The sequence below is a fragment of the Ischnura elegans genome, chromosome 2 (genome assembly GCF_921293095.1).
Source record: "Ischnura elegans chromosome 2, ioIscEleg1.1, whole genome shotgun sequence".
Lineage (NCBI taxonomy): Eukaryota > Metazoa > Arthropoda > Insecta > Odonata > Coenagrionidae > Ischnura > Ischnura elegans.
In genome coordinates, this window is record NC_060247.1 from 57961897 (window position 1) to 57988865 (window position 26969).

At 37.6% G+C, this 26969-nt stretch overlaps 1 protein-coding gene across 1 annotated transcript in view; it reads left to right on the forward strand.

Annotated features, from left to right (window-relative positions):
• Nucleotides 1–628: 628 nt before the first annotated feature.
• LOC124153784 (fatty acyl-CoA reductase 1) overlaps nt 629–26969 on the forward strand; it is a 38429-nt gene continuing 12088 nt past the window's right edge. The window contains exons 1-5 of the mRNA XM_046527140.1: nt 629–770; nt 23706–24090; nt 25341–25589; nt 26340–26485; nt 26793–26902. Coding sequence (XP_046383096.1) covers nt 23842–24090; nt 25341–25589; nt 26340–26485; nt 26793–26902 — 754 coding nt within the window. The 5' untranslated portion in view covers nt 629–770; nt 23706–23841. The remainder of the gene's footprint in view (nt 771–23705; nt 24091–25340; nt 25590–26339; nt 26486–26792; nt 26903–26969) is intronic.

Here is a 26969-nt window from a genome sequence, read left to right on the forward strand (position 1 = left end):
TGGCAGATGGCAATTTTGCACTAATTTATTTATTAATGTACGATTCATTTCGACCGCCAGGTCATTCTAAAGTACAATGTACTTGGGAATGACCTGACAGTCGAAACGCGTCGTATATAATTAAATAAATTTGTGAAAAATTGCCATCTCTCTTCTTCATTGAATACAAATGTGATTCCACTTCATCTCGCCCGCCTCAGTTACTTTTTATTTGGCTTGAATCCTCGATTATTTTAAAATTTTTAATAGGAATGACAATTTTTAATAAATGCAATCAAGGATAATTGGCGCTTGGTGACATTTTACCGACTAAACGACTGCTGTCAAGCATTAATAAGTCTTTCTTTAATGTATGTCACAAGGATAATTATTTGCTACAAATGAATTTCATTATAATTTACATTGATCAAATTATAAAATATTTTTCTTATTTATTTTGTCGTGATGGCGCAATCCTTTTGGTAGTGTAATATCCCTGCCCATATTGCCCTCAATTTTTCTCGCCCCCACTCAACCACCCTACCCACTCCCACTTCCTTCCAGGGGGCGCACCCCTACCCCCCTCCCGTGAGCACCCCTCCACACAGTCACCCTTCTCCCTTTAAACTTTCCCTCCTCCGCATCCGACTCGACCGCCGCGGCTGGCTCATTCGCACTCCCAACAACGGCACCGGCAAACCGTCCCCGGATCCACTCCTTATTCCGCATTCACGATTTTCCAGCTGCGACTGGAATTGGCACGGCGCTGAGGAGGAGTTTTTCCTGGCGGGGTGAGTAGAAATACCCGACTTCGTGCCTACCTTTCTCTCCCAGTTTTCTCTCCGATGGTGATTCCAACGTCCGAAGACGAGCGCATTTAACGAGAGTTCAGTGATTTGAACGACCGACCGGCTATTCGCGGCGGAGGAGAAAAAGTTGATATTTACGTGGAGAGAGAGCAGGGTGGGATATTAAAAAGCGATCTCTGCACGAAATATTGTGATTTTTTTGTACCCGAGAAGATTGTTGCAGTAATATCAAGCCTATTGTCCAAGGAGTTTGCGGATCTTTCGATGGGATAGTGAAACCGTTCCCGAAGTTGTGTTTTTGCTTGAAGGTATAGAAAGAGTTGTGCGTCGTTAATGCATTAGTTCGAAAAGGATTATCCTGAAAGAATACGGATATGTTCACCATATTGGATGCACAAACAGCAAGATAAGGGTGGTGAGTGATATATTAACTTTATATAAGGTATAAAATTGTTTTATTCTAACAATTTATTTAAAGGTATGACTAGTTTCGACGCAGCGGCGTCATCATCAGATACATATTGCAATCAAAAATTTTGACGGGTATAAGGCAACGCTTGAGTTATAAAATAAACGTGTTCAGGAGCTGTATGCGTTCAGTGATCAATGAAACACATGGTATCCGAAAATGACAATCAGCAACGATTGCAATAGTTACAACTAATTGACCTCCTAAGCATCAACAGAACATGAAAGTCCCATAACTGCGTACGGGGAGCAATTTCTATGATATGAGGAATTTCTATTGCAGCATGCTACTTCCATTGCAGCATAGTTTCACAACTTTTGTGAAAGCTACTCCATGAGCTCTTTATTCTCCGTCTCAGATAAACGAGTACACTAGCTGCTGGCAGTATAAGTTATTGATGGAAACGATTGTATTTTATTTTCAGACAAATACATGCCATTCTATATTTCCAATGCTCTTTCATTTAGTATCTTTAGTTATGCCCTATAAAAGTATGCAATTAATGACGTAAGAAAGAAAGTAAATACGAGTTTATCGCAGAAACACATTAATAATCAGTACTGCAAAACACTCTATTTCACTGAACAATGTCTAACATACTTTTTCATGCATGATGAAATTAGATGTATGGTCCTAGATGACACAATAAGTTTTGCATAACACGAATCAGGTTCTTTATTTTTTCTATATCATTTCGCTGTTATATTTGCTGATTATATTCAGAGACAATATCGATTACGATTAGTTAAGGGTATTATAATTTGATTTTTTATCTGCTTTTAGCTATCAGTTGTTTTGCCATCCTCAAAAGTCGTTTTTCATCGATTTTGATCAGTTTGCATTTTTGTTGAGGTTCGTAAAACAAACTCGTTGCCAACGAACATAGAAAATTAATTTCAATTTAATTCGGTAATGATGATTTTAGGAAACATTAATTTTTATTCAAGCACAAAAAATGAAACAAATACCCAATATTATTGGTCACTATTAAAATGATGCAACTTTTCACTTACTCAGGGTTTGAGTGAGAATAAATAAATTATTAATATAATGAAGACGAAATTTCTTTTTAATTAATCGTATACCAGTATTCAAGGAACAATTTCCTGTAGAATGGCAAAAAAATTTGAATACACATGACGATTTTATTCCAGAGGATAGTGACGCTAAACGGAGTGAAAACTGCACCGATTCATGAAGTCAATTCCAGAAGCCTTGCTCCGCGCCCGTATCTACGCCTAGCCCCTTACGCAATAAGAGGGCTTGAGGAGGAAGTATTTCACCACTTCGGAGTCTACCTCACATACTTTACAAACCTTCACCTAAATAATGAGGTTACGCATATCAGGAGAGGAAAATACACAAACTGGCTTTCACGCGAGCTTCTAGGCCATGAAATATATCCAACAGGTCGTGAAATTCGTCTAAATGCTCAGTGCTGTCGGAACTATTTCAATTTAATCAGTTTTACATATATAGCGCACGCTTTTGTACATTTAATGTATTTACTCACTGAAGAGGTTCATGTGAATTTAATCATGAAACCGATAATTCAACCGCATCTATAATGAATTTAAATATGAAGAGAGCCTAAATTACAGCAAAATAATCAGTGGCATGCCTGATACAATGGATTCGAAACCCTAGGGCGGGCTCGCGGGGTTACTCTCCTGGGCAGAAGTCTGAAGCTATAAGCTTATCACCTCTGCACCACAGAAGGAGGAGGACAGGAAGGAAATAGGAAGGAGGAGCCGCCGCGAAAAGCATGCCTGATACATATAAATTCAAAAATAATTTCAGATTATTTTCCGAGCTGAATGGCAAGTCATTAAATTAAGAGTTATCCTTATGATTTATGAGTAGCCAATACAAGTGTTTTTTCTACCCTAATCAAACTAAGATCATAATTGGAATTCAATATAGATGGACATAATTGTTCAGAATTATAAGACATCGACTCGCAAAATGCAACAGTTTTCTTTGAGTCTAAGGGAAAGGTGATAGATAATTTTAAAATTTGTGCATTTTGACATATATTTACCTTACTTTAGAAAAATTAGAGGCAAAAAACTTAATCATAAAAATCAATGCCTATTTTTGCATGAATTAAAATAAAAAGCGCACTGTTTAAGGCTCTGACAACTTTTTTATTCAAATTTTTTTGTCTCAAGATTTGACAAAGATTGACTGCCAAAATATTCTCTGAATTTCTAACACAAATTTAATTTTGAGCTACAGACCTACGCAAGTTTTCAAGTGGTGTATGATTCACATAAAAATTATGAATTTAATAGTACAACATATTTTAGGCTACAACTTTGAATTTATGGGATAAGTTTTAATTGAGGACAAAGTACCATAAATCGGATATCTCAAATAAAAATTGAAGAAATTGTAGATATCCTAGGAATAGGCACTCTACACAAGTATATTTATCATCATTAAATAAAAATATTTTTCATAATTTTGCAAAACGAAAAGAGCACCGCGTAGTTTTATGAGGTACAAATTGCATTGTAGCTCTCACAGAATAAGCTATCGTTATTCCTCGCAAACTTTAGGAGAAAGCGGATGCCCATTGTCTAGCAGCATGTACAGCCAGCCGTAAATAACAACCGTCACCAACGGAGCCCTCAAGGGAATGGATACCTTTATTCTTTGGATCAGAAAGCCCAAAATAGTGAATTTTAGTATCTCAATGAAATTACTCGACTTGAGCCCATCATATCAAACTAATATTCACGTAGTAATAGGTTGCAGATGGTCGAAACACCATTCCTCCTTGCCTTTTGTCAATGTAGTCGCTAACGAGCTCACTATTTACCTTGGCTAGAGAACATATTCCCATGCTTGAAGTGCTGCCTTCGTGGCTAATTATTATGGATCAAGATACGACGCAAGATTAACATCGACATTTTAACTGCTATCTCTTCGACTGGGAAGCCAGGGATAATGTTTCTGCCTTCAACCTTTCTGCCATGTATAAAAGCTTTTGCGTGGTGTTCGTTCAGCCAGAAATCTATTCACGCAGCGTTGTGGATAAATGCTATAACTATTAAGCCGGGTGCATTTGAGTTTCAATTATTCGATAAAGGCCAATTTAGATGAATCGATATCAAACAGCTTGGTTGGATCCCTCTCTTAACAACCTAATTTCTCATAGTGACTGCTAATTTTCGGGTTCTCCAGCCGCGTCTGTCGTTTATGGTTGACAACAGTTTCGGGAGCCATCCTGCTTCCGTCTTCAGGTCGAAGGACTGTAGACGGAGGACGGATGACCTTCCTTGGACGGATGACGGATCCTTCGACCTGAAGACGGAAGCAGGATGGCTCCCGAAACTGTTGTCAACTATAAACGACAGACGCGGCTGGAGAACCCGAAAATTAGCAGTCATCGTGAACAACGCCGCGGAAACCTACGCACGAATTTAATTTTTCATAGGTTCAAACCTAATAATAAGAATATTATAGATCAATACTCGACTTCTGTGCATTGAGCCAAAATTAAAATCCCCAAACTCACGCAGCCCACCGAAACCTTCTCACGTATTTATGTGAGAAAATACCGCTAATTAATTGATTTAGAAGATGGCTGAGGAGGTTTCCACTTCTAGAGGTGAATTTATTTATTTAGAGTGAATATTACAGTCCCATTTAATTAAATAATTACGTATAAAATAGACCTACACCTCAGGAGATTTATCGGTTCATTACTTATATAGAGGCAAAGAAGACTTAACCAATTGCATTGGAAATATATTCTTTGTTGTTATGAGCATATTTCCAAGGTCGCGTGGTTTCAAATCTGGCCTTGTCTTGCTCTTGGTGCGCAGCCACGTTGAGCCACATTCATACAAGGCTTACTACGATGTTCAAACACTTCTGTTTAGTGAAACTGCTGCTGCTGATAAGTACAGAGATTATAGAGGATGGTCTAAATATGCAGGCCTTAGCAAAATTTCGAGTTCTTCTGAATTTGTTAAAAATTTAGCAGTTGTATACGATGCTTTAATTGAGCTCTCAGATTTATCTTTGCTTCTTTAAAGACAATACCATTACCGAGACTATAAAACGTAGTATCCGAGCACTGGAGTCCATGGCATCTTCTCTTGGTTCTCAAGCTGAGGGCGCAACTAAAGCAGTTAAAAACAAGGTTTTTAAAGACATTGCGTTGCAAAAAAAACATAAAGTCGTTCAAATAAATAGTGGCAAGTTTTACCGATGTCTATAGCTGAGAATCTCAAACACAGATCTGTCACCATTCCTAGCCATGCATCCTATATAGGTTCTCAGACCAAGCAAAGGAGCACAGAAAGCGAAAAGAAGCAGAGGACTGAAGTATTATTGAAAGATCTTGCTCTTGTAGCGACAAAGCATTGGCCACAAGATACTGACATAACTTGTGGAGATTGGAGCATCTCTAATATATGTGAGGATTTTCGACTTCAAGACAAGAGAAAATACATTTAGGCATTCAGGGAATATGTGGACACGAACATGACACCTAAAGACCTTGAACGATTACTACAAATAATTGATTCAATTCCAATTTCGACATCAGAATTCGAATGAGCATTTAGTGCTATGAATTACATTCGCACTAAAAAAAGGAACAGTTTGTTGGTAGAACGAACCGGAAGATTAATTTTCCTCAGAAGTGTTGGGCCGCCATTGGAAAAAAATTAATCCAGAGATTAATGTGCAGTTTTGGCTCATATTAGGAAAAAGATCAGCTGAAGAAACAGCGAGTCAAAATGTGACCCACTCAACGAAGTCCAATACGAGTCCATTTGGAACCTCCTTAAGTGAGTTTTGGTAAGTACCGTCTAGATTTTTTTCCCAACTGCTACCACCCCACTGCTAACACCCCGTTTCCTTTTATATGGAGCTGCTGAATTATTCGCTACTTGCTTTAATCACTACCATAGAATGCCTATTCATGGAGTCAACGTGTTATCTATCAAGTAAATTTCGACTAAATTATATTATTATCCCGAAAGCTGTCCTAATAGGCATTTGGAGGGAGGTATTACAACAGCGGCCGTTATCCTTTACGAGAATGCCAAGCATTTAGGTGCACGCTAGTTTGAGAGACTTTACCGTCTAAATTAGAAATTTCTCTAATTAATGTCCTTTATTACCTAAAGGAAAGGATTATTCCTATACGTTTACGTTGGGCAAAAAATCACTCTTATTTTATCGTTTTTGTCCGACCTGGTGACAGTAAATCTCTAAGATGATATTACCCCTGCTACTCTGAAATTTATCAAAAATTTAATCACAATAAAATCCCTTTGTTGTTATTTTAGTGATAGGTCACTCGCGAAATGAATCAATGCTGTTGCCAACGTTTCGCAACATTTATGTTCTAGGGTTTGAGAATCTATAGGGTTGATCTCTAGGGTTTGAGAATAACTCAAATATTAACACACAAACCTGAAACTATTGGAGCGCATTGCCAAACTTTCGAATAGTCTCAGCGATACGAGTTAAAATTTAAAAAATATCAATCCCTGAAAACGATCAAATAAATTTTGCGACACGTCAGCAAGAGAATCGGCTTATTTAATTAGTTAATTATCTCCAGCTTGACACATAAGATGTGCTATTAATGGTTAACGTCAGAAAATCCGAAATAATAGTTGGCTTGTTAGTGGCAAAAGGAAATTAGCAATGCTGTTTCGGCCATATGCATAATTTTTCCAGGTATACATTTACAGTAGATTCCAGTTAATTGGGACATATCGGAACTTGTTCACCTTGCCCCAATTAAGCGGCTGTCCAAATTAGGCGAACTATCCTGTAAATGTTCATAAACAAACGTTGAAATGATAGAAAGAAGACTAAAGAATGTTTATAATGCAATATAAGTTTATTAAAATATTAATTTGATTAATAAATCAGTGAGTTTAGTTAATTTATTATCATTTTTAAGAGTTAAAACTATTTAGTTTAAAATATTTTTCACCCCCTTAAGACCTCCATTGGTGAAGGCCGTTGACGTATGGTTGGTGATCATTCAATGCTACGTGATAATACGAATAAACATTACTTTAGCTCCCTTTATTGCGTGGCTCACTTCACATGTTCCCGCAATGTCTATTTGCTGATTATTCTACCATTAAAAGACATCGGACCCACATAGAAGTGAAACGCTGAAACAAAAGAAGGTGATTGGGCTATGAAATAAATACACTCCAACTGAGCAGCAGGAGTAACAGCGGCGATACAATGGAATTGAGTTCCCGGTGGAAGAAAAAGAAGGTGGTGGTGGAGGGTCAAGGTGGTAGGTTAAAAGTGAAGTCGCTGAGTATGTAAATGGGAAATGAGAAAGAGAGGCCTGTTTAAATAGGTACAAATACGGTCGTCACTGCTTGGGGACAAATCCATTTCGAAATAATGCATTTTGTCCTCCCCATTCGACGTCTCATCAACGAATTCGCCCAATCATTCCAACGCCGTTCCTTAAATGCAGCTGCGTAATCCTTCTTCTGTTTTTTTTGCAAGCTCTCCTCGAATCGTTAAGTCGTCTCTATGGGTTAGCAATTCTCCCACTCCGTATTCCGCATGGGCTCCTGTGGTAGCAGAGAAAGTCTAGGTACTCGCTAAGAAAAGATAAAAGAGGGATGTAATGTTTTTTCAAACCCATTCGTCGATTCATGAACGGCGTTGAAGGAGGAATCGGGTCAGAAGAAAGCGAGATTTCCTTGTTTATCGTCGGTTTTATGAGCACAAAGAGCTCCACTTGACTCTCTGCGATTACGTTGAAGTACTTGCTTCGATCGTGCAAAGATTACTTGCTTCCTATTAAGTTTTGACCACGTCATTTCTTGGAACGCTCAAGCGCAATGCCCAATAATTTGTGCGCCGTCATTTCTCGGTTTAATAGTTCTTACGTCTTAGGCGAGCGAAAGCTAAATGAAGCCAATTTATTGATCACTCAATATCTCCTTCCTCAACGGTCAATACTTAAATTATAATCTTGCACCCTACACCTATTCTGATATGTTTTTTGCACAGTATTAATCCATAATTTTTTTTAAATTAACAAAACATCATATTAAAGCAACTTTTTAAAGTGATTCGCTCATTAGCAAATTTATATTTAGAAAAATAATATTCCCCATCCTAAAATCTAAAGTAAGTTTAGGGAACAGCCATTAAAATGCACAGTAAATTCTTTTAAGGCTTCATAAATATCTCTCCGGAAGATTAAACAACACTTACAAGAACGTAGGTTTCCGCGGCGAAGTTCTGATTTCTGCATTTCTTCAGGGTTTTCATCCGCGTCAGCTTGTCTTGTTTATAGACAAGCTGACGCGGAAGAAATCCTAAAGAAATGCAGAGACCAACACTTACAAGAGCCTGAACCTGAATGCACCCATTTGATGTATTTTCAAAGAATTGCAGGAGTTGTTAGCAGTCAGTTATGGTAAACATAAAACAATAATGCTAATCGTGGCAATTTGTTGAAAAAAGTGCCATTGAAATCGCATAATTGCAAAAGTAGACTTATTTTTACATTCATCAAATGATTACTTTTCATAATTTTTAAAAACTTTAGAAACTCTTCTTACCACTAACCACATGTTATCCGACAGAATTGCAACAATAAATAATGGGGGGCAACACACGGAAATATTCAAAACGCAATTTCAAAATAAATAGTCGTCAGTTGACAACGACAAATGACTTGGAAGACTTGAAAAAAAAACATGCGGGACAACAATGAGTTTCCCTCTCGCGTACACGTAACAATTTGACGATCGATTAACACTTATCTCGAGGGCGATGGGAACCATGGAGAAATTTAAATGACTCCCTTGAATGAAAACGATGTTGCAATCGGTGTAATCGCGGATAACGACAAGGGAAAGTAATGATGTAGCATATTGATCGAAAGAATGACTCTTTGCTGGAGCGCTCTGCGAGAGAGAGATTGTCGGCTCTCATATTCAAACCCTCCGGCTCCGTCATATTCCCCATTCTATTACCTCACCTCTTCCTCATCATAATCGTTCTCATGACCGCCGCGCACAGCCCTCATCTCATTCAACTCTGCTCTCTTAAAATGCCGCGAGAAAACGGCATGCCGACTTTTCAATTTATCATGGCCTCATCCCCGGACAATGTCACTTTCCATTAAGCGCTTCTGTATTCACATCAAGGTGTAGTTCTGTCAGCTCTTTTACGGTATATTTTATGTGACAGCATATACTAAAAGTTCATTTGTTCTCTAGTAATTGAAGGATAGGAGGAGAGATATTTAAATATGGCTGATTTCTTGATCTTTTCTTGATCATTTGCCACTAATAAACTTGCAAAATGGTCATTTAAGAGCATAAAAAGATAAAAGTGTTATTCTTCATAGGAAAGAATGACTTTTTATAAACCATATCCCTCCGTTTTATTGAGTGAGAATGCTGGAGACAGAATGTAATTATCCATTTTTATCTCAATAGGTGAAACGCAATAGCCCTGCCATATCTTGCATCCTTGATTGAGATCTCCACTCCATCTGCAGTTATTTGAAAATTTACTCAAACTTCTCTTTAGTCGTCCCTCTTACCTGTACTCTAAAGCAATCCACCCTTGGAACAGTTTCTCTCAGTTATCGGCCGCTTATTGAACGAACTCTCCAATCATTTCCACATCCCTGCTCTCTGAAAAACTTGGCATTTTCGACGTTTTTGGGCACGTGAACGTATTTCATCCATTGAACACACAACTACCTCCGTTGAACAAGACCACCACAAAAATCGTGTAACCCCGAGCATGTTCGGGAAATGTCAAATTTTTTTCTCTTCCATAGCCAAAAGTGAGAAAAAAACATCTCTCCCTCGAGCTGGATCTCGCACCAACCACGTGTTCGCTCGCCTCTCTCCACTGACTTTCAGAACTTTTTAAAAAATCGGAGCACGTGACTCGAGTCAGCGTTGGTGCACGAAAATAATCGATTGGGAAAGACCATTGTCACATTCGGCGAACTGCTCTTTCATATTCACCACCTATTTCACCATGATGTATAAATATTCATGGTGGTAATGGATAATGGAATACGCTCACAGTTGAAAAGTAAAAACACTAGTTTAGGAGGTCAACAGCCTTAGGGAATCTATTGCTGTCGTTTGCAAAGGATTTACATGAAAAAATTAGAAATAAACAATTTTTTACTTAAAAGGTGAGTCCTCCTGCTCTAAAACAATGACTTCGAGGCAGAAATTGCAAAATAAGGTACTCGATACGCGGGAATTGACGTAATATTCATGTATTTTATTCAAACCGTACCAAAGTATGAAATCGTTTCAGGCTCGACGAGGCGGAAATGAAATATTTCCATGATATAATATAAACAACAAATGGTAATTTTCAGCACTCTAGTACATAACTCCACTACCGACCACGATTTCTACACACTGTGTCATTTCCATTGAGCTTGAAAATGACAAAGTGTTGAAACCATGGTCAGTAGTAGAGTTTTATGTATATGGCAGTGTGGAAATTACCATTTGTTTTTATATTTTCTCGTGTAACAGAACTAACTTCATCAATTGTTAAACAAACTAATTTTTCTTACTACTATCTACTTACTTACTTCTTACTAAAGTAATCGGTCCAAAAGTAATGCAACTATTTTTTAAAGGAATGTATATTTAAAATATTTACACAAACACTTTAAATTCTTCAAAGTACTGCCCTTAGGCTTCTACATATTTTTCCAGCGACTCTGCCATGACCGGTATGTGCCTAGGAAAGCTTCTTCGGACACCTCTCGCAAAGTCCTTGTCACGACTGATTGTGTCTCTTTTTGGATGAAAAATGGGTTCATTTCAGGGCTGTCGTAATATGAGATAGCAGAAAAAAGTCCAAGGGAGTTGGCGCAGTGTTCGAACCTCATGTTTTGCCAGGAACTCGCGGACTCGTAGCGCGTTGCGGCAAGGCGCTTTGTCGAGATGGATTTGCCAAGTAGCGGAGATGTCTTTTCTCGTATTGATGACTTTTTTGGAGTCTTTCCAGCGTGTTACATGTAATAGAAAGCATTTACTGTCTGTTCTTGAGAAAAAATCCTAATAGGCTACTCCTTTGCTATTTAAAAAGACAATGAACACTGATTTCACTTTTGATTTGCCCATTCTTGCCATTTTGGGCATTTACCACTTCCCGGCCCTTCTGAAAGGCCTTTAACCACCTTAAAACTTGTGAGTAGGGCAGAGTAGAGTCCCCGTAAGTCTCACGAATCATTTTCTCTCTCTCTTCAAGAGATTTTTTCAGTTTAGCACCAAGTTTAAACTTTGCTCGATTGTCGATTCCATTTTTTTAGTGACACGGTCAGCGCGCAGAGGTTTACAATAACTGACGCGTGGCCGCTTCCACTGCTTGGAGAGCACTGAAACTGGTTTCGTGGTAAAGCTTAGCGTTGGCCCCAACTAATTCAAGTGGTTTGATCCACTACAAAAACTAGGAGCGGCGCAGAAAATCTAAGTGTATTACTTTTGGAACGCACCCTGTATAGGTTAAGTGGTCTTATGATGATCATAGCTGTTACCATGTGCCCCCCGTGTATAGTTACATAGAAGATAATCATGAAGACTACTCTAAATCGGATCATTATTTTTATAAATATATGCATGTTATATTTATTTATTTTTATGTCTAGCATAGGACCATATATATTTATAATTAAACTAACGACTAAAGTTCAACATATTTCTGAGTTAATTTAAATGCGGCAGATGTTACATAGCAGTGAACAATAGGCACTCAAAATAGGCCACAGAAGTAGTATGAGGAAATCAATTTGAAAACGCTGTGCTCTAATTCAAAATATCCTTTCGCAACTATCCCAGCAGGTAATTAATTGCAGCAGCTTAACTCAACATTGTCGAGATTGTAATCTACCATAAGCGAATCAGATGAAGGTTTGTTGCAAGTTCTTTACTAATTGGGCGATTTAGTTACGTCCGAGATTCGCTCGGATGAGCAGAAAGAGTACCTCTCTGTCATATTACGGCTACCGTATTACCAATTATCACGCGGCAGCCAATATCAATGCGTGGAATCTTTGCTTTAATAACAGTCTCTCGAGTTAATTAGGTCCCGCAATAAGGAGGTTCCGCTACCATGGCTTCTAATACTAACAAATAGTTTAAATATAATTCACAGTTAAAAGAATCCGTCTAATTTTTAAGCATTCACCTCTATTAATTTTACAACTATTCTGTCCCGTGTTTCTTAGTTTTTGATCATCTAAAAATTTCGAAATTATTGACCGTTTCAGTCAGTAAAGCAAATATACTGAGGTGAATAAGTATTATCCCATGTTTCTTTCCTCTATTTTCCTTGTGAGAGATGAAATAATGCCGGCGTCATTGTATTGTTCAATGCTTTTCTAATCCCTTTAGCTTTCACCATTCCCCGATGAGTGAAAGGTAAGATCTCATTAACTCTCATTCATACGATACCTTCAGTTTGAAGATTACACTCGATTATATAATTTGGAGTCGACGTGATGTTTCCCATGGCTTGATGGTATGCCGTTAAATTCTTGAATAGCCATAATCCTGGACTCCACAAAACTAAACCGTTATCAATACCGACAGAATTTGAGGAAAAATTGAACATGAAGGGCTTGACTGCGAAGAGTTAATTCTAAATCGAGGCCATGGGTGAAATTAAAAGGTGAGTTGAAGAAGAGTTGATCTCTTACATTTCTTGTATGGGGAATTTTGTACCTCATTGATTATGTTGTATTTTACAAATAACACGACTTTAGCTTTCACTCAGTAGGTTTTCGCAGGTTTTTCATGCCCCCCTTCTTTTGTGGGCGTTTTCCTGCAGTGGGTTTTTTCGCTGAAGGATACTACACCCTTATCCTTATATTTTTTCCCACAAACAGAAATCTTTTTTCCACAAAATTTTCGCATACAGTTGTTCATATTTTGACATTTCACAAATATTATATAACCTTTGTATTGTAAACGTTTGTCTATTATTTTTAATATGTTTTCATTGACGCTCTGGAGGGATTAGGTGGAAGAGGGGACTTCCTAGTCTCAACCTCGCCCGAATAAAGACATTTTATTATTATTATTATTAATTTTAATTTTTACCGGAAAATATACATTTTTGTTGCTAATCACCTAATAATTTCATTTCTTTATTTCCCTGAAATGGTTCATGAATTTACTTAAAATCACCCTGAATAAAATGCCTTTTACTCAATCTTTTTTTAGTTTATTCCACTTTTTTTCTATCACAGAGTCACCTCACTTCTGATTCACTCGGTCTAGTTCTGTGGTCTAATTTCAGAACGGCATGAACGGATTTCCTCATTCCTTCGTGAGAGTTATTCACCAGAAAAGTGGTTGCACAATGATGCAATTTGAAAGTTCTTACTGCGACTACCAGCAGAAACTGAAGGTATAGATAATTTTCAAAGTTTAGGAATTAGGAGCCATGAAGCATTGCGTTACTTCTTCGCAGCCCCTTGTTATTTTCCAAATGCTTTGCATGATAAATGCGACTGAAATTTGGATAATTAAACCATACTGAAAAGGATTGAACAAAAACGACGACTCTTGCAAGCGTTAACATTTAGATTAAGATGAGCAGCTCTGTAGCGTTTAATAGGTGCTCAGTGGCCTAGTGGACATTGAAATCAAAGCTTATCTTACTTAATGAGAAATAGTTGGAGCAATAGCAGGAAGTTCACCTAATCAAGCATAAACCGAATTTGGCATGCGTGGCGGACATTTTTGAACCACTGATCGAAGTGTCCTGGATTCAAAGCCCGGATAAATCCTATAGGCAAACCCAAGTCCTCAAAATGTGAGGTGGGTGAGAGAAAAAAATCTGGCTCATTTAGCCAGAATATGTAAAATTCATAAACCTGTGACTTAGTTTTTGGTGATCTCTACCCTAACTTATAAAAACCGACCTTCGGTTTGAATTTCTGAGTGGGTGATGAATAACAATGTCGAGTGAAGTATTGAGAAGGAATTCTTCCAATGGTTTGGACAAATTATAAATATAATTAACTAATAATGTAATCCATGCATGGAATACTAAAAATTTTCGCTCCTAACTCCTCAGTGAATCTTTTTATATTAATTTCATTCGATGTTTCACCCATGTACTGAGTTTGAAAGTTAATTTCTAAGCAGTAGGTCAATAAATAAAAAGCATATCAAAATGGAAATCAATTATTCTTTTTCTATTCGCAATAACTTCAAATTAATGGCTATCGATGGAATTGTAATCTGAGTTTTTTAAGCTCTAAGAAAAATTGTTATCCAAATTTTTTACCTTGAAATTTTCGGAAATCCATTTTCGGCCTAACGGTAGAAATAATCTTAAGTGAGAGGACATCCCAAGAGTTAAAACAAGCAGTGAACATTTAAATATTCTTGGGGGTAAATTAAAGCAGAAAATTCATGATTAGGAATATAAGTCGTTTAATAAATATTTTTTTCTTTGCATAGCAGTTGTGAGTAAGCATCAGAAATGCATAAGTTAACAGTTGATGAGAGCAGGAGAAAGCAGCCAATCCTGCTGCAGTTCTGAATAAGTAGAGATGACTGTTACGCTCTAGCGAGTAAACGAAATATTTATGACGCTCGAACCTACAAATTTAAATTTATGGAAATTGCTCTGTAATTGGTGTAAGTTTTCACATTAAGGGCACTAGAAACTACTTTCCATTGAATATGAAATTTAACTCGACTTTTAGCGGTATGCAAAAGAGACCATAACAAAAATAATTTCAAGGAATATTTATCAGAGGAAATAAATCTTGTAAGAGGTATTGTAATTTTTTCGCTGGCAAAATCATTGAATGAGGATGGCTTGAGCCAAAAAATACATTTGTGTACACAAATCATACTCTCACTTACTTATTTTTTTTAGTATTTCTACCCGAATGTTCGCTTAAGTAGGTAAGGACATACCTCGCCCCTGTTTAGCCGAAGGCGTTTGAATGACACACATTGACTTGAATACGTGAAGGTAAAGCTCCCTCACATCAGTTTAATCCTATTGCTTGTGATTTCCACGTATTTTGGGGCAGTTTCTTTCCTAGGGATAATTTTAATTTAGATTAATATTCATTACTGATTGGATCGACCGATTAAGTAATAAGGTAGCTCTATAAAGAATGTGAGAAAAATAAAATCTTCTAAAAATCCGGAGAAGAAGGCAGTACATCTTAATCGACCATATCATGATGCATGATGGCCTGATGATGACAATCGTCGAAGGATAGCTGCATGGGAAGAAGGGAAAGGGACGGCCCTGAATAAGTTACATAAGACAGGTCATGGAGGATGTCAAAGAGAAGTAGTTCGTATAAAATCGTTTCAGGCTTGATTTTGCTGAATTTTGCTATATCCATGATAAAAACACAAATGGTTTCAACACTTTGTGTCATTTTCAAGGAAAGAAAAATTTCACCTTGAAAATGACACAAAGTGTTGAATCCATGGTCGGTCGTTGAGTGTTGTATTAAATAGTGTGGAAATTACCATTTGTGTTTTTATCATGGAGAAGAAGTACGTTGCTATGTAAAAGGCCAGCATACAGGAGAGCGGATTATAGGATTGCGTCAAGTCAATCTCACGATTGTTGATCTATGAAGATGATGAATACCTTTTGAGGATTAATAGTAAAATATGAAGATTTCAACCAAAGAATCTCCCGATTCAGCTCATGAAAACGGAGAACATTGCCTGGTGCCCGTATCGGCGGTCCACCCTTTTACCCTCCCACGATGCTCCACGAATCGCAAGCATTGTTCAGCTGAAGTTGAGTGGGGGCGTGCGAATCTTTGACCGCCGAGGTGTAGTGCAAACTCCGGCAAATCGCGACCGTCCTTGTGACCGACTTCCTCTAAGCCAGATTAGCGTCACCTGTTGCAGCTAGCACCGAGTGTATCAGGCCAACGACCGCCGGGAAGGTTGCGGAGGAAGGCACGAGCAATGGCTGGCGGAAACCGGTTCACGCGCCTCGACGCCATGGACACGGCAGTAAACCTCTATGCAACAACGGAATACCTATTCTATAGTTTTTTTCCTTATAGCGGTAATAATAGGTGACTCACCGGGATAATAGACTATTATTGGATCAGGTTAGCAGTTATCCCAGATTGTAAAGGAATACCTGAACTCATTACGATCATGGATTAGTGTGTTGGAGATAATTATTATAGCTCACCAGCTAGAAATAAGTATCCAGAGACGTGGGAGAATAACATCAGCGCGTGAAGTAAAAGACACAATAACAACTTCAGCCTTCTGACTTTGCACATTTTGGACTGCAGTAGTTAGATGCTCTATAGATACTTTTTTACTCTAAAATTATTAATAAAAATACATTTATACCATAATAACGTGTTCTAAATAATATGAGAGATTATTAAAATTTACCTTCAAAATGTATAGAGTGTTTGTACTTAGAGACTACTTTCATTGCAGAATAAGAAATGGCGAATTATCGAATGAATTTAAACGATTTTTTTAGTTATAAAATTACAGATTATACTTTTGAAATTACTATGTACGAGTGTAATTGGTACTCAAACCGCTAATGTAAACAAATAAATTATGCACATAATCATCCATTCATCCAAGAAGCATTCACAGATGAGAACTAAATGAAATGAGAAAGTCACAACTCGGGTCAACTTCGACCTCGAGTCTTCGCCGGGTTCATGGCTGGCCGGGGCAGATAAGGAGGAAGCGTTTGTGACGGAGCGAGCGCTAACTTCCGAGACATCAGCTGAGAGCGCAAGAATGCGGTCATGAGCACTACCGCAATCTGAATCACTTGGCGCACTCCGGCTAAAGGGCTTTAACCGACACCACGAGGCATTTGACCGCACGGCACACCGAGGGCGCTCTCGATGAAAATGTCACATATTCTCCGATAGTTCGCGTGCCAGCGATTATTGTCACTCATACCAGTTAACACCGCTTCCTCCCCAGGCACAAATACTCTCACAGAGTTAATGAATGCAAGCAGTGTCAACCGACCTACTCCACAGCCAGGTTGACTCTGCTGCGCTACCGGTCGTCGACTTGTCGCCTATCGTTGTGGCGCTGTTCATCTACATCTACATAATACCCTGCGAGCCACTACTAGGGTGTTTGGCAGGGGGTGATCAATTACCAGCATGCAGCATGCAATTGGACTCCCACATGCACACCACACGGTCCAAAAAACGTCACGTATACTAACAAAGTATACTACCATATGCTGTTAGAAATAAAAATAAAATTAAGAAACATGCATTAAGTTTTACATGGGTTAGTAGGCTAAACTACAAGTCATGCAATATATTTATGAGTTCTATCGCTGCCGTTATAATCTCTTATTGATCGTGGAAAAAAATACATTCTGAATCTGTCTGTTCTACAATCTATCTCTTATTTTATTTATATGATCCGATCTTCCGTAGTATGTTGGTGTCCGTAAGATACGGTTAACTTCGTAGGAAAAGACACTGCTCTTGAATTTATCTAAAAGGTTTAGTCTACTTTTCAATCTACGCTCCGACAGAGATTCCCATTCGAGTTTAGCTATTAGCCGAGTATTATGTTGTTGTTACCTGTGTTGCACCAGTTGCCGGTTGCTTGGGTTTTGCAAAGGAGAACCACAGCAGTGACTAGACTGGAATTAATTGTGGCTTTCCACTGTTTGTCTCCCGTTTTGTGGACCGGCTTTTTTTTACCCGTTTTTTTCTGTTCGCAACTCTACACAGCGTCAAGCTTCAGCGCTGGGACAAAGTTTAAAATGTGCGTGTAAATATTCTGCGCCGAACGCACTAAACCCCATCCCTGTAGAACTTTTTGGGACTGAGATAGACCCTAAAGTGTGACTGCTCAAAATGTAGACAGACCGACACGCTACAAACTAAATTGATACAGACAAGAGCTATCAGAATGATGGCGAAGTAGCCGAAAGCCGAGGCTATAATTTAAATCACCACTTTTGTATTACAATGGCAGCGGTGAATAAAGGTCGCTGTGTTTGGCGGAATTGGGGAATCATTATTTTCCACGGCCCTTGGTGGTAAGAAATATATCTCAGAAATATTGCTTTTTGATATCCATCTATTATTATTAAACATGTCTTGCCAAACTGGTGGATTGAATATGTTCCTTAAAGAGCCAGCAGAAAGATTGCTATCTTTTCAGATTTTCCAGAGATTACATGGATAGGAAATGGAAAATTTTGGCCAAGTAAATACCTATAATTGTTATACTAATAATAAGCAATAGAGATTTTAATAAAATCCTTATATTTCTTCTCTATGGCTGTGTTCAATGCAGTGCGAATAAAATTTACAGTCGAAATAAGCAACACGAAAGCAAGCGCTCCATTCTTATGTCTTTCTAAAACGATTTCATTAACTTTTTTCTCGACCATTGTTTTACTCCTTCCTAATACGATGATTCCGCAAATATATATATATATATGTACTGCTATTTGGAATGTACGGATAGCTAAATGGTCCTATAAGTTTAGCAATATTCAGTCGACAAAATACGCTGGATATGTGATGTGCAATTTGAAGTCTTCCTCATACCTTTCATCTAACTGGAGAAAAAAATCAGACATCCATGCCAATCATAAAGACATCATTTGCCTCAAAATATTACATCCTATCGTACGCCGTCTTTCACTCTAATCACCGATCTTGAATCAAACGCAACAGAATATAAGGATATTTATCTCGATAAGTTCAATTACGTCATGAGGAATTGCGTTATATTATGCTAAATATGATGCCTTCAGTTTGGCCAGTATTTAATGTCTCACCTGACACCTTCAAATTTAATGGAATGAATTCTATAGTGGTTTACGTATATTGATACTCATTGTAAATTATGCTTAACCAATGCTTGAACTTAACGTGCATGGAAAATTTAAGATCAAAATAGTCGCTAGGAACTAGAGTAAAGCGCAATTCGTGAAATAGGCACGTACAGTTAATTGAACGCCTCAGACGGTCGATGCGCTTTTAATTATTATTTGCTAGCTTAATGATTTTTTCCTTACGTGCCTTGAGCTAAGAAAACATTTTAAACGAAGATAAATTCATTGCTTTTTGTTGGCTTAAACATTTTGAGCATTGGTGACATCCCATTTGTGGTTACACATGATATTCTAAATGCTCCCAATGTAATTCTCCTTTACAAAAGCTAATATTTACAATAAGTACTACTGCCAAATATATATCGTAGTTCTATGAAATGAGCTTTCTGAAAAAAATTGGAACTCTTACAAAAACTCACTGAGCCTCATTGTTGTAACCTGGTTTTTTTGTTCAGAAAAGGTTCGTTTTCAAGAGTCTTAACTTTACGATGGTAAAATGCGAACCACATTTCCAATGCGTTTGGCCAAGGATCTCTATTAGATTTTACTGCGGTGTCGAACGTAAAAAGAAATTTTTTAACTAGACCCGTACGTTTTTCTTCCCTTTTAATTATTATTAGAAATCATGAAGATGTTACCATAACTAATAGTATTTACTCATCCAAAGATATTTTCCAAGAGATCTTTGGGTGTTTGGGTCATACCTCTCTCATGATTTTCGAAGGAATTATTGCAGTGTGAGAGTAAAAAAGAGATTCCTACGTTAATTCCGTACATTTGCCTTCCATCCTCCTGAAGCATTAGAAAGCACAGAGGAGTTACCATAACTGAGATCATTTACACATTTAAAGACCTCTTGCGTAAAACATGTTTTAAGTGAAAGCCATACGAGTTGAATTATTTCCTTTGCAGGGAGAAATCAAGTGCGCCCAAAGTAACTACACCCTTGGAAATAGTTGGCAGCCATTTTAATGCTGGGCATGCTTCCTTTTCGCCTAGAAATTTAACTGTGAGATTCCATCTGATCTGAAGCTCACAGATGTGAGATGTTCAGGGGAAATTAATCATCGGTTTAAACTTCAAAGTGGCCCACCTACTGAGGTCAAGTGGTAGAACTAAGGAGTAGACACTTTGGAAAATTGGTGCGAACATCTGGCAGAGCTGCATAGTTTTTGTATCTTCATACTTTAGCGAAAGGTTTAATACATATAGATACCGACCATTGGTTTCAAATATCTCTTTGTGAATAATTATGTAATGACCATTGCAGAATTTTCACACGGAAATGTAATTTGCCAACTCTTTCATCTCAGTTGTGTAACATTGTATACATATGATTTATACAGATGAGAGAAAAAATATAATAGAGGATGAGAAAATGCTGTTTAAACTGTATATATTAATTTATAATATCTCTGAGGATATCCAAGATAAAAATATAATACCATTTTTCTCAAGGACATTAATTATAACTCATCCATAGTAGAATTTGGAATTCATGTTTAGCGATATATATTTGGTTCCATCAGCTTCTGTAGCCGGTATTCAACCTTAATTCAATTCCTAAAAAATCATAAAATACCAGTAGTTCTGAGAAGTTTCATGGTACTTTTTCCCTCTGCTCTTGTTCCAAAATTGTAACTCATGATGGTTCGGATGATTGATAGATTTAGTAGAAGTATGGGGCTTACCTGCATCTTTTTACCAACTTTCAAGCCATTCTGATGAATAATGTAACCTATCATGATAATGGTGCTGAATAACGTTCGGGAAGACTTCTAATTTGATCATCAGAATTCCATACATTGTAATACGTAAATAAATTAAAGTAAAGTAAAATTAAATTAAACTCGTCATTAAAGTAAATACTTTCTTATGGCTATGATATACTATTACATAAATATTGGTTTTTGTGACATATTTGCATCAGAAAATAACAAAGTTCTATGCGGTTTTTATGATGAACTGAGTTTTCACCTCACAGACGTCATTACTATTCATTGAAACTTGCATCTGATATACACATATGAAACTTGTAATGAATACAAAAATGTGTCAAAATAATTAAATACTAGTAAGCAACTAAGTGGAGAATTTAGGTACAGAATTAATTGCGTTCAAAGGGCATAGCCGGATAAAGAGGGTGAAAAGTCCCCCCTCCGTTATTTTACCCGTACTTAGGGTATGCGATTTGGGGTCAAATAGGACAAACCTTCCCACATTTCCAGCCCGCTAGAGGCCCACCAGGGCCGGCTAGATCGAAAATACGATTTTCACTCTTTCTTTAATATCTCGGTCAAGAAGGCATATTTTTAATGCGGTTTGTGGCATTTGAAAACTTATTTAATGGAGCAAATTTCCAATTGTTTTCAAGAACTTTGAGCGAGACAAGAAGATATGGCGTTGATTTGAAAATTTCTAACGCATGTTTTTATAAAATCTGTTTTAGAGGGCCAAAAATGAAAAACGTTTTCTGGAGGTGTTTTTTAATACCTTTCGGCTGGCATATTGAAAAAATAATTTTTAGATGGTGAAAAATCGCGAAAAATGCGATTAAAATATGGGATTTTGGCCATTTAGCTCTATGCTCTGGCCCTCCATAACACCCCTTTTTATTTATTATAGTATTCTACCGATTAAGGTGCCCACACAGGGACAGAATTGTATGGATACTGGTGCCGAAAATGGCTTAACGCTTACGGCAATGTACATAACGCTTCTTCGACGTTACGATTGCCCTCCTTCGCCGCTTGAATAACCCTGAGTTCACCCTTCGATGGACTCCTCGTTGACGCTCCCCTTATTCCCGTGTAAGTGATCGCAAAAAATATGGCTATAATTACAGCATAAAAGAAACTTTTATAAAGGAACGTTTTTCTCACGAACTAAAAAGAAGAAAATAATTTTACCGTGAGCCTGACGAGAACTCTGCATTAATTGCTCCATATACCACAAAAAACGTTGGGTAGTACAAACTGACAACTCTATAAAGGAATTTTGAGAATAGATAATAACATGTGAAGCATAATGAAACTACTTGCACCCAGCGTTTTTCGTTGAATATGAATCAATTAATTCAGCGCTCTTGTCAAGTTTACAGAAATACTTTGTCTTCTTTTTAGTTCACGAGGATTAGATGGTTTACAAAATTTTTAATGCCGTTATTATTTTACCAAACAGCAAGAGTTCTCTTTCCACTTCCATTTCCACTTTCAAGCATATTTTTACAAACTTCTTGAAAATTCGTTGAGGCTACACAAGTTGAAAGTGTAATTGAATGAGGATACTTTTTCATTAGGTACTGATATACTTGCCATTTTTTGCACAAAATTTTTGATATTTTGTTCTACATAAATATTTGTGATTCTACTGGTAGGTATTTGCTCATAATTTTTTAGAACAACGAAATCGCCCTGTTTTCACATTCCATGGGACAGAAACTAGTCATATGATGGCCATATCATCAATGCAAAATTTTGTAATGACTTTTATCATTAATTTTTTTTCCAAGGAAGCGTACTCCGATATAAACTGTTTAGTTCTGAAGTTAGAACCAGCTTGATCATCGTTTACCACAGCATCTCGAGAAGTTGAATCTCGCAGTGTTCGGCCTAAAATCCAAATCTCATTTCTGTATATTGTAGACAGTGAGAATGTTAGAGAAGCTAGAATCTACAGTACATTTAACACCTTTTTGCTACCTTTCCTAAAACTTAAATGTACCCCAATTTCACCCAAGCCCTGCCAAACCTCCTTTATTCTGGGACTATCTTTCAGAAAATTTCAATTTCTACCAGTTCTTGATGACTTTGATATTTGCGCACCACCTACCACTGCTTCTTCATCTTCCAGTCCCGGCATCTACTGACTACAATCCCTTAACCGGTGACGTGCGGTATGAGAGACCGCTGCGTTTCTTAAATTGTGAATATTTTCAAAATCGCTACTTCAAAATATCTATAATCCTCGGGAGCGTCTTAATTTTGTATATTAAGTACATAGCATTCTTAAAATTTAATGTTTTTATTATTTATTTCTGAAAATTTGCAACTGAATTTGAGTAGCGGTATGTGAGACCTCACGTCACTAAATTGAAAAAAAAACAACGATAAACGTAATACTGGTGGAAATGATTCAAAAAGTCGTTAAAAACAATTGCTAGTGATTCTTCAAGAATAATAATGATATTAATTAATAATTTGTAAGGAAGCATTTTTAGTTTCATGACGTGATAATTAAGTGCTTCATTTAAAAAAGTGCCATAGTAAAAATAATAACTAAAGTGTTTTTGATATCAGTTTTTTGATCCTGTTTCAAGTAACAATTTTTACTGAAAAATTGGGTTCGTATTTGGAATGCATAATATTAAATGTAAGTTTTATAATAGTTGAGAAGTCAATGAAACATTAAACTAAGCAATAAAAATGACTTTGCGTCGTTTTACGAATTTTTGCTTTATCGCGGTCTCCCAGACCGCACGTCACTGGTAGAGTAAAAAGAATTGCACGTCACTGGTTAAGGGTTAATATGACGTCTTTGGACTAAGCTTTGCCCCTTTATCTTCCCCTCCGCATCAGGACCGTGAACGTGGGAGGGTTATAGCGAGTTCCACCATCCGATCCATTTCCACTGCTTTCGCCGAGTCACCCGATCTCTCCCCGGCGAGGACCAAAGACCAAAGCCCGAGAGCGAGGAGGAAGCAGGAGGAGGGAAATGGCGCCGGTGGCTGAGACGCCGGATTCGATGCTCCGCGCGGACAGGGCCAAGGGCATGACGAACCGCGTGGAGGAGATGTTCGTGGGTCGCACCGTATTCGTGACCGGCGGGACCGGGTTCATGGGCAAGGTGCTCGTCGAGAAGATCCTTCGTATGTGCCCGCGGGTGGGGCAGGTTATCCTCCTGGTGAGACCTAAGAAGGGCAAGCAGCCCCAGACGAGGATGAGCGAGATATTCAACTCGTCGGTGAGTAAATAATTGTCTTTCTGATGGGAAGAGTAAAGTGTTTGGAAGAAAATCGAAAGAAATTATAAAAATACCATTAAACACTTTTCATGTGATAATCTCAGTGACAGTTACGAGGACTGATCGGAAAGTAAAATTTAGGAATTAAAAAATACCTACTTATTACGACATTCTAAAAATGTTTAGTACATTTTTAGAACGTTTTTTAGAGGCATATGGATAAATATTTTCCCCGCGGACATCACCGCTTTTCCTTAATGCTTTACTCCTCAGAACAAGCTTTTCTCGAACTGCAGCAAATTGAAAAATTGTAAAGGTATTATCTTGATATTTATCGGTGCTCAAGAATTACGATTATAAATATTTTGTTTATTAATAATGTACAATTATAAATGTTTTGATTTATTCACATTTAAGATATCCATGTTAATTGTTACTCAACCATTTGTAAATAATTTATGGGCAAAGTGATAATTTAATTATGATCGAAAATAACCTAAAAATCAAATTTCAGAATTCAATAACCTTGCGTACCATTGATATGGGCTGTTTTATTTTGATGGGTCTCACTTGATAATTAAGAGCTATAATTTTTTATAAGAAAGCATATTTTTACAGACTTCTTGAAAATTCGTTGAGGTTACACAGGTTGAAAGTATAATTGAATGGGGATACTTATTCATTGCTGATATACTTGCCATTTATTTCACAAAATTTTTGACATTTTTTTCTACGTAAATATTTTGATTCTGCAAGTAGTAACTTGCTCATATTTGTTATAGATCAGCGAAATTTTATCTCAGTGAGCGAGTTCACATATTTTCCGCGGAGTCAATGCGACTCAGCTCTTGAACTGAAGTCTAAATTTTTATTGCATAATTTGGGAACAAATTTGTGTCATTACTTTTTGATTGAGTTTAGTACCTACCCTTCTGTTTTACCCCAATCTATGTAAGGATAAATGTATGGACTAAAAAATTCAGGAATTTTTAGAAAGCATTGACCGTATAAATTCATGGACCTTGATTTAAACTGACAACGAAAGGATTGAATAAATCTATAAGGGTAGACGCATAAGCACACTCAAGAAAATGCATCGCGTCATACAATCGCAATCACATCAATGAATTCGTTTAATACCACTGAAGTGTGGATATGGGTAGGAGTGAACGACCGCCGATAACTTCACATGATTCTCAGTGCATTCCCCTTTGATATGTGATCTAATTCCTTGTCTCAATCTGTTATAGCTGTTCGATCGTTTGAAGAGCGAGCAGCCGGAGATAATGAAGCGGGTGAAGGCGGTAATGGGCGACGTGCAGGCCGAGGACCTAGGTCTTTCGGCGGATGACAGGGCGCGCGTCACCGCTGACACCTCCATCGTGTATCACTGCGCGGCGACCATCCGCTTCGACGCCCCACTCAAACAGGCTGTAATGCTCAACACAAGGGGGACCAGGAGCGTGCTTCAGCTGGCCATGGAGATGCCCAAATTAGAGGTTTGCAAGTGATGAGTACAATGAAGGCATAGGAAAACTCATGGAAAGTATTGTTATGCCATCATCCAATCCTATGAAAAAATTATCGTTGATTCCTTGCCTTGGAGCATAGGACTTGACATAGGTTTGTACATCATAGAAATATAGACGTCAAGAGAAAGGAAAAAACTCAATTTATGACAAAAATTAGCGGTGCATTATCAGTACGGAGAACTTAGCGTTACTCCAGTACTTCACGGCAGTCCTCCTCCCAGATGCATCGTGGCAAATGCTAATGAAGATAATCGATGCCCGTCTCTTCTGTTCTTAAGGAAAGGGATTCTCTTAACAAGTTTCACTTCAGGTGTCTGATTAAAATATGATTTAGCATTAATGTATATAGGAACGAAAAGAAATCGTTCCTTGCCAAAAGCTTGAAGCTTATATTTCATAACTTTTTGTACGGCATTAAAACATCTGCATGGCATTCTTCATGCTGGCATAATTTCTCCGCCGTCATAACAGTCGATGTCTATCCACAAATTAGTAATATGTCCTTCTGAAAACTATTTCAAAATGATCAAAATATCGATTTATTATCATGTAAAAAAACGCAACTGATTTTCAATCCAATTTTCAAAAACATTTCAATGGCATATTTTTCTCCAGGTTGGTGTATGTCTGGTTGGTCACTTGCAGTAGAGATCCTTTGTTTTAACAGCTACACAATCCAAGACAAAAATTCACGTTTTTTCTCAAATCCTTAAACAGGCATTTATCCACGTGTCCACTGCCTACTGTCACTTGGAACAGAAGATACTCTTCGAGAAACCTTATCCACCGCCAGCTGACCCTCATAAAATAATAAAATGCATGGAGCTGCTGGAAGACAATATTGCGGAATCTATGACCAAAACGTAAGTTACGAATAATTGGATGACGAATCAAAAGAACCATCACGCTGTTTTCACTGCTGAATTTCCAATAAATACATATATCGCATTGAACGCCGCAAGAGGCATTTAAAGCCAGTGAATGCATTTAAGCATGAATAAAAAAGAGGAATAAGACTTGAAATTTATGCTCTTGATCAGATATTTAGATTTCATACCATTTGATTCCGTGACATAATCGCTGTAATGAGCGAGATAAAAATTTGAAAAAAATATGGCATGAGCATGAATAAAGGTTTTCACCGCATAATCATCTATTTTATTTTCCCAGGATCCTTGGCACCCTACCAAACACGTACGCCTTCACCAAGGCCCTATCTGAGGGTATCGTCGTAGAGTACATGGACAAACTCCCAGTCGTTATACTCAGGCCATCAATAGGTGAGGTTGACTGAAGGGAAGAAACTCTCCACATCACTTTAAAAATGAAAATCTTCCTTGCTTAGCT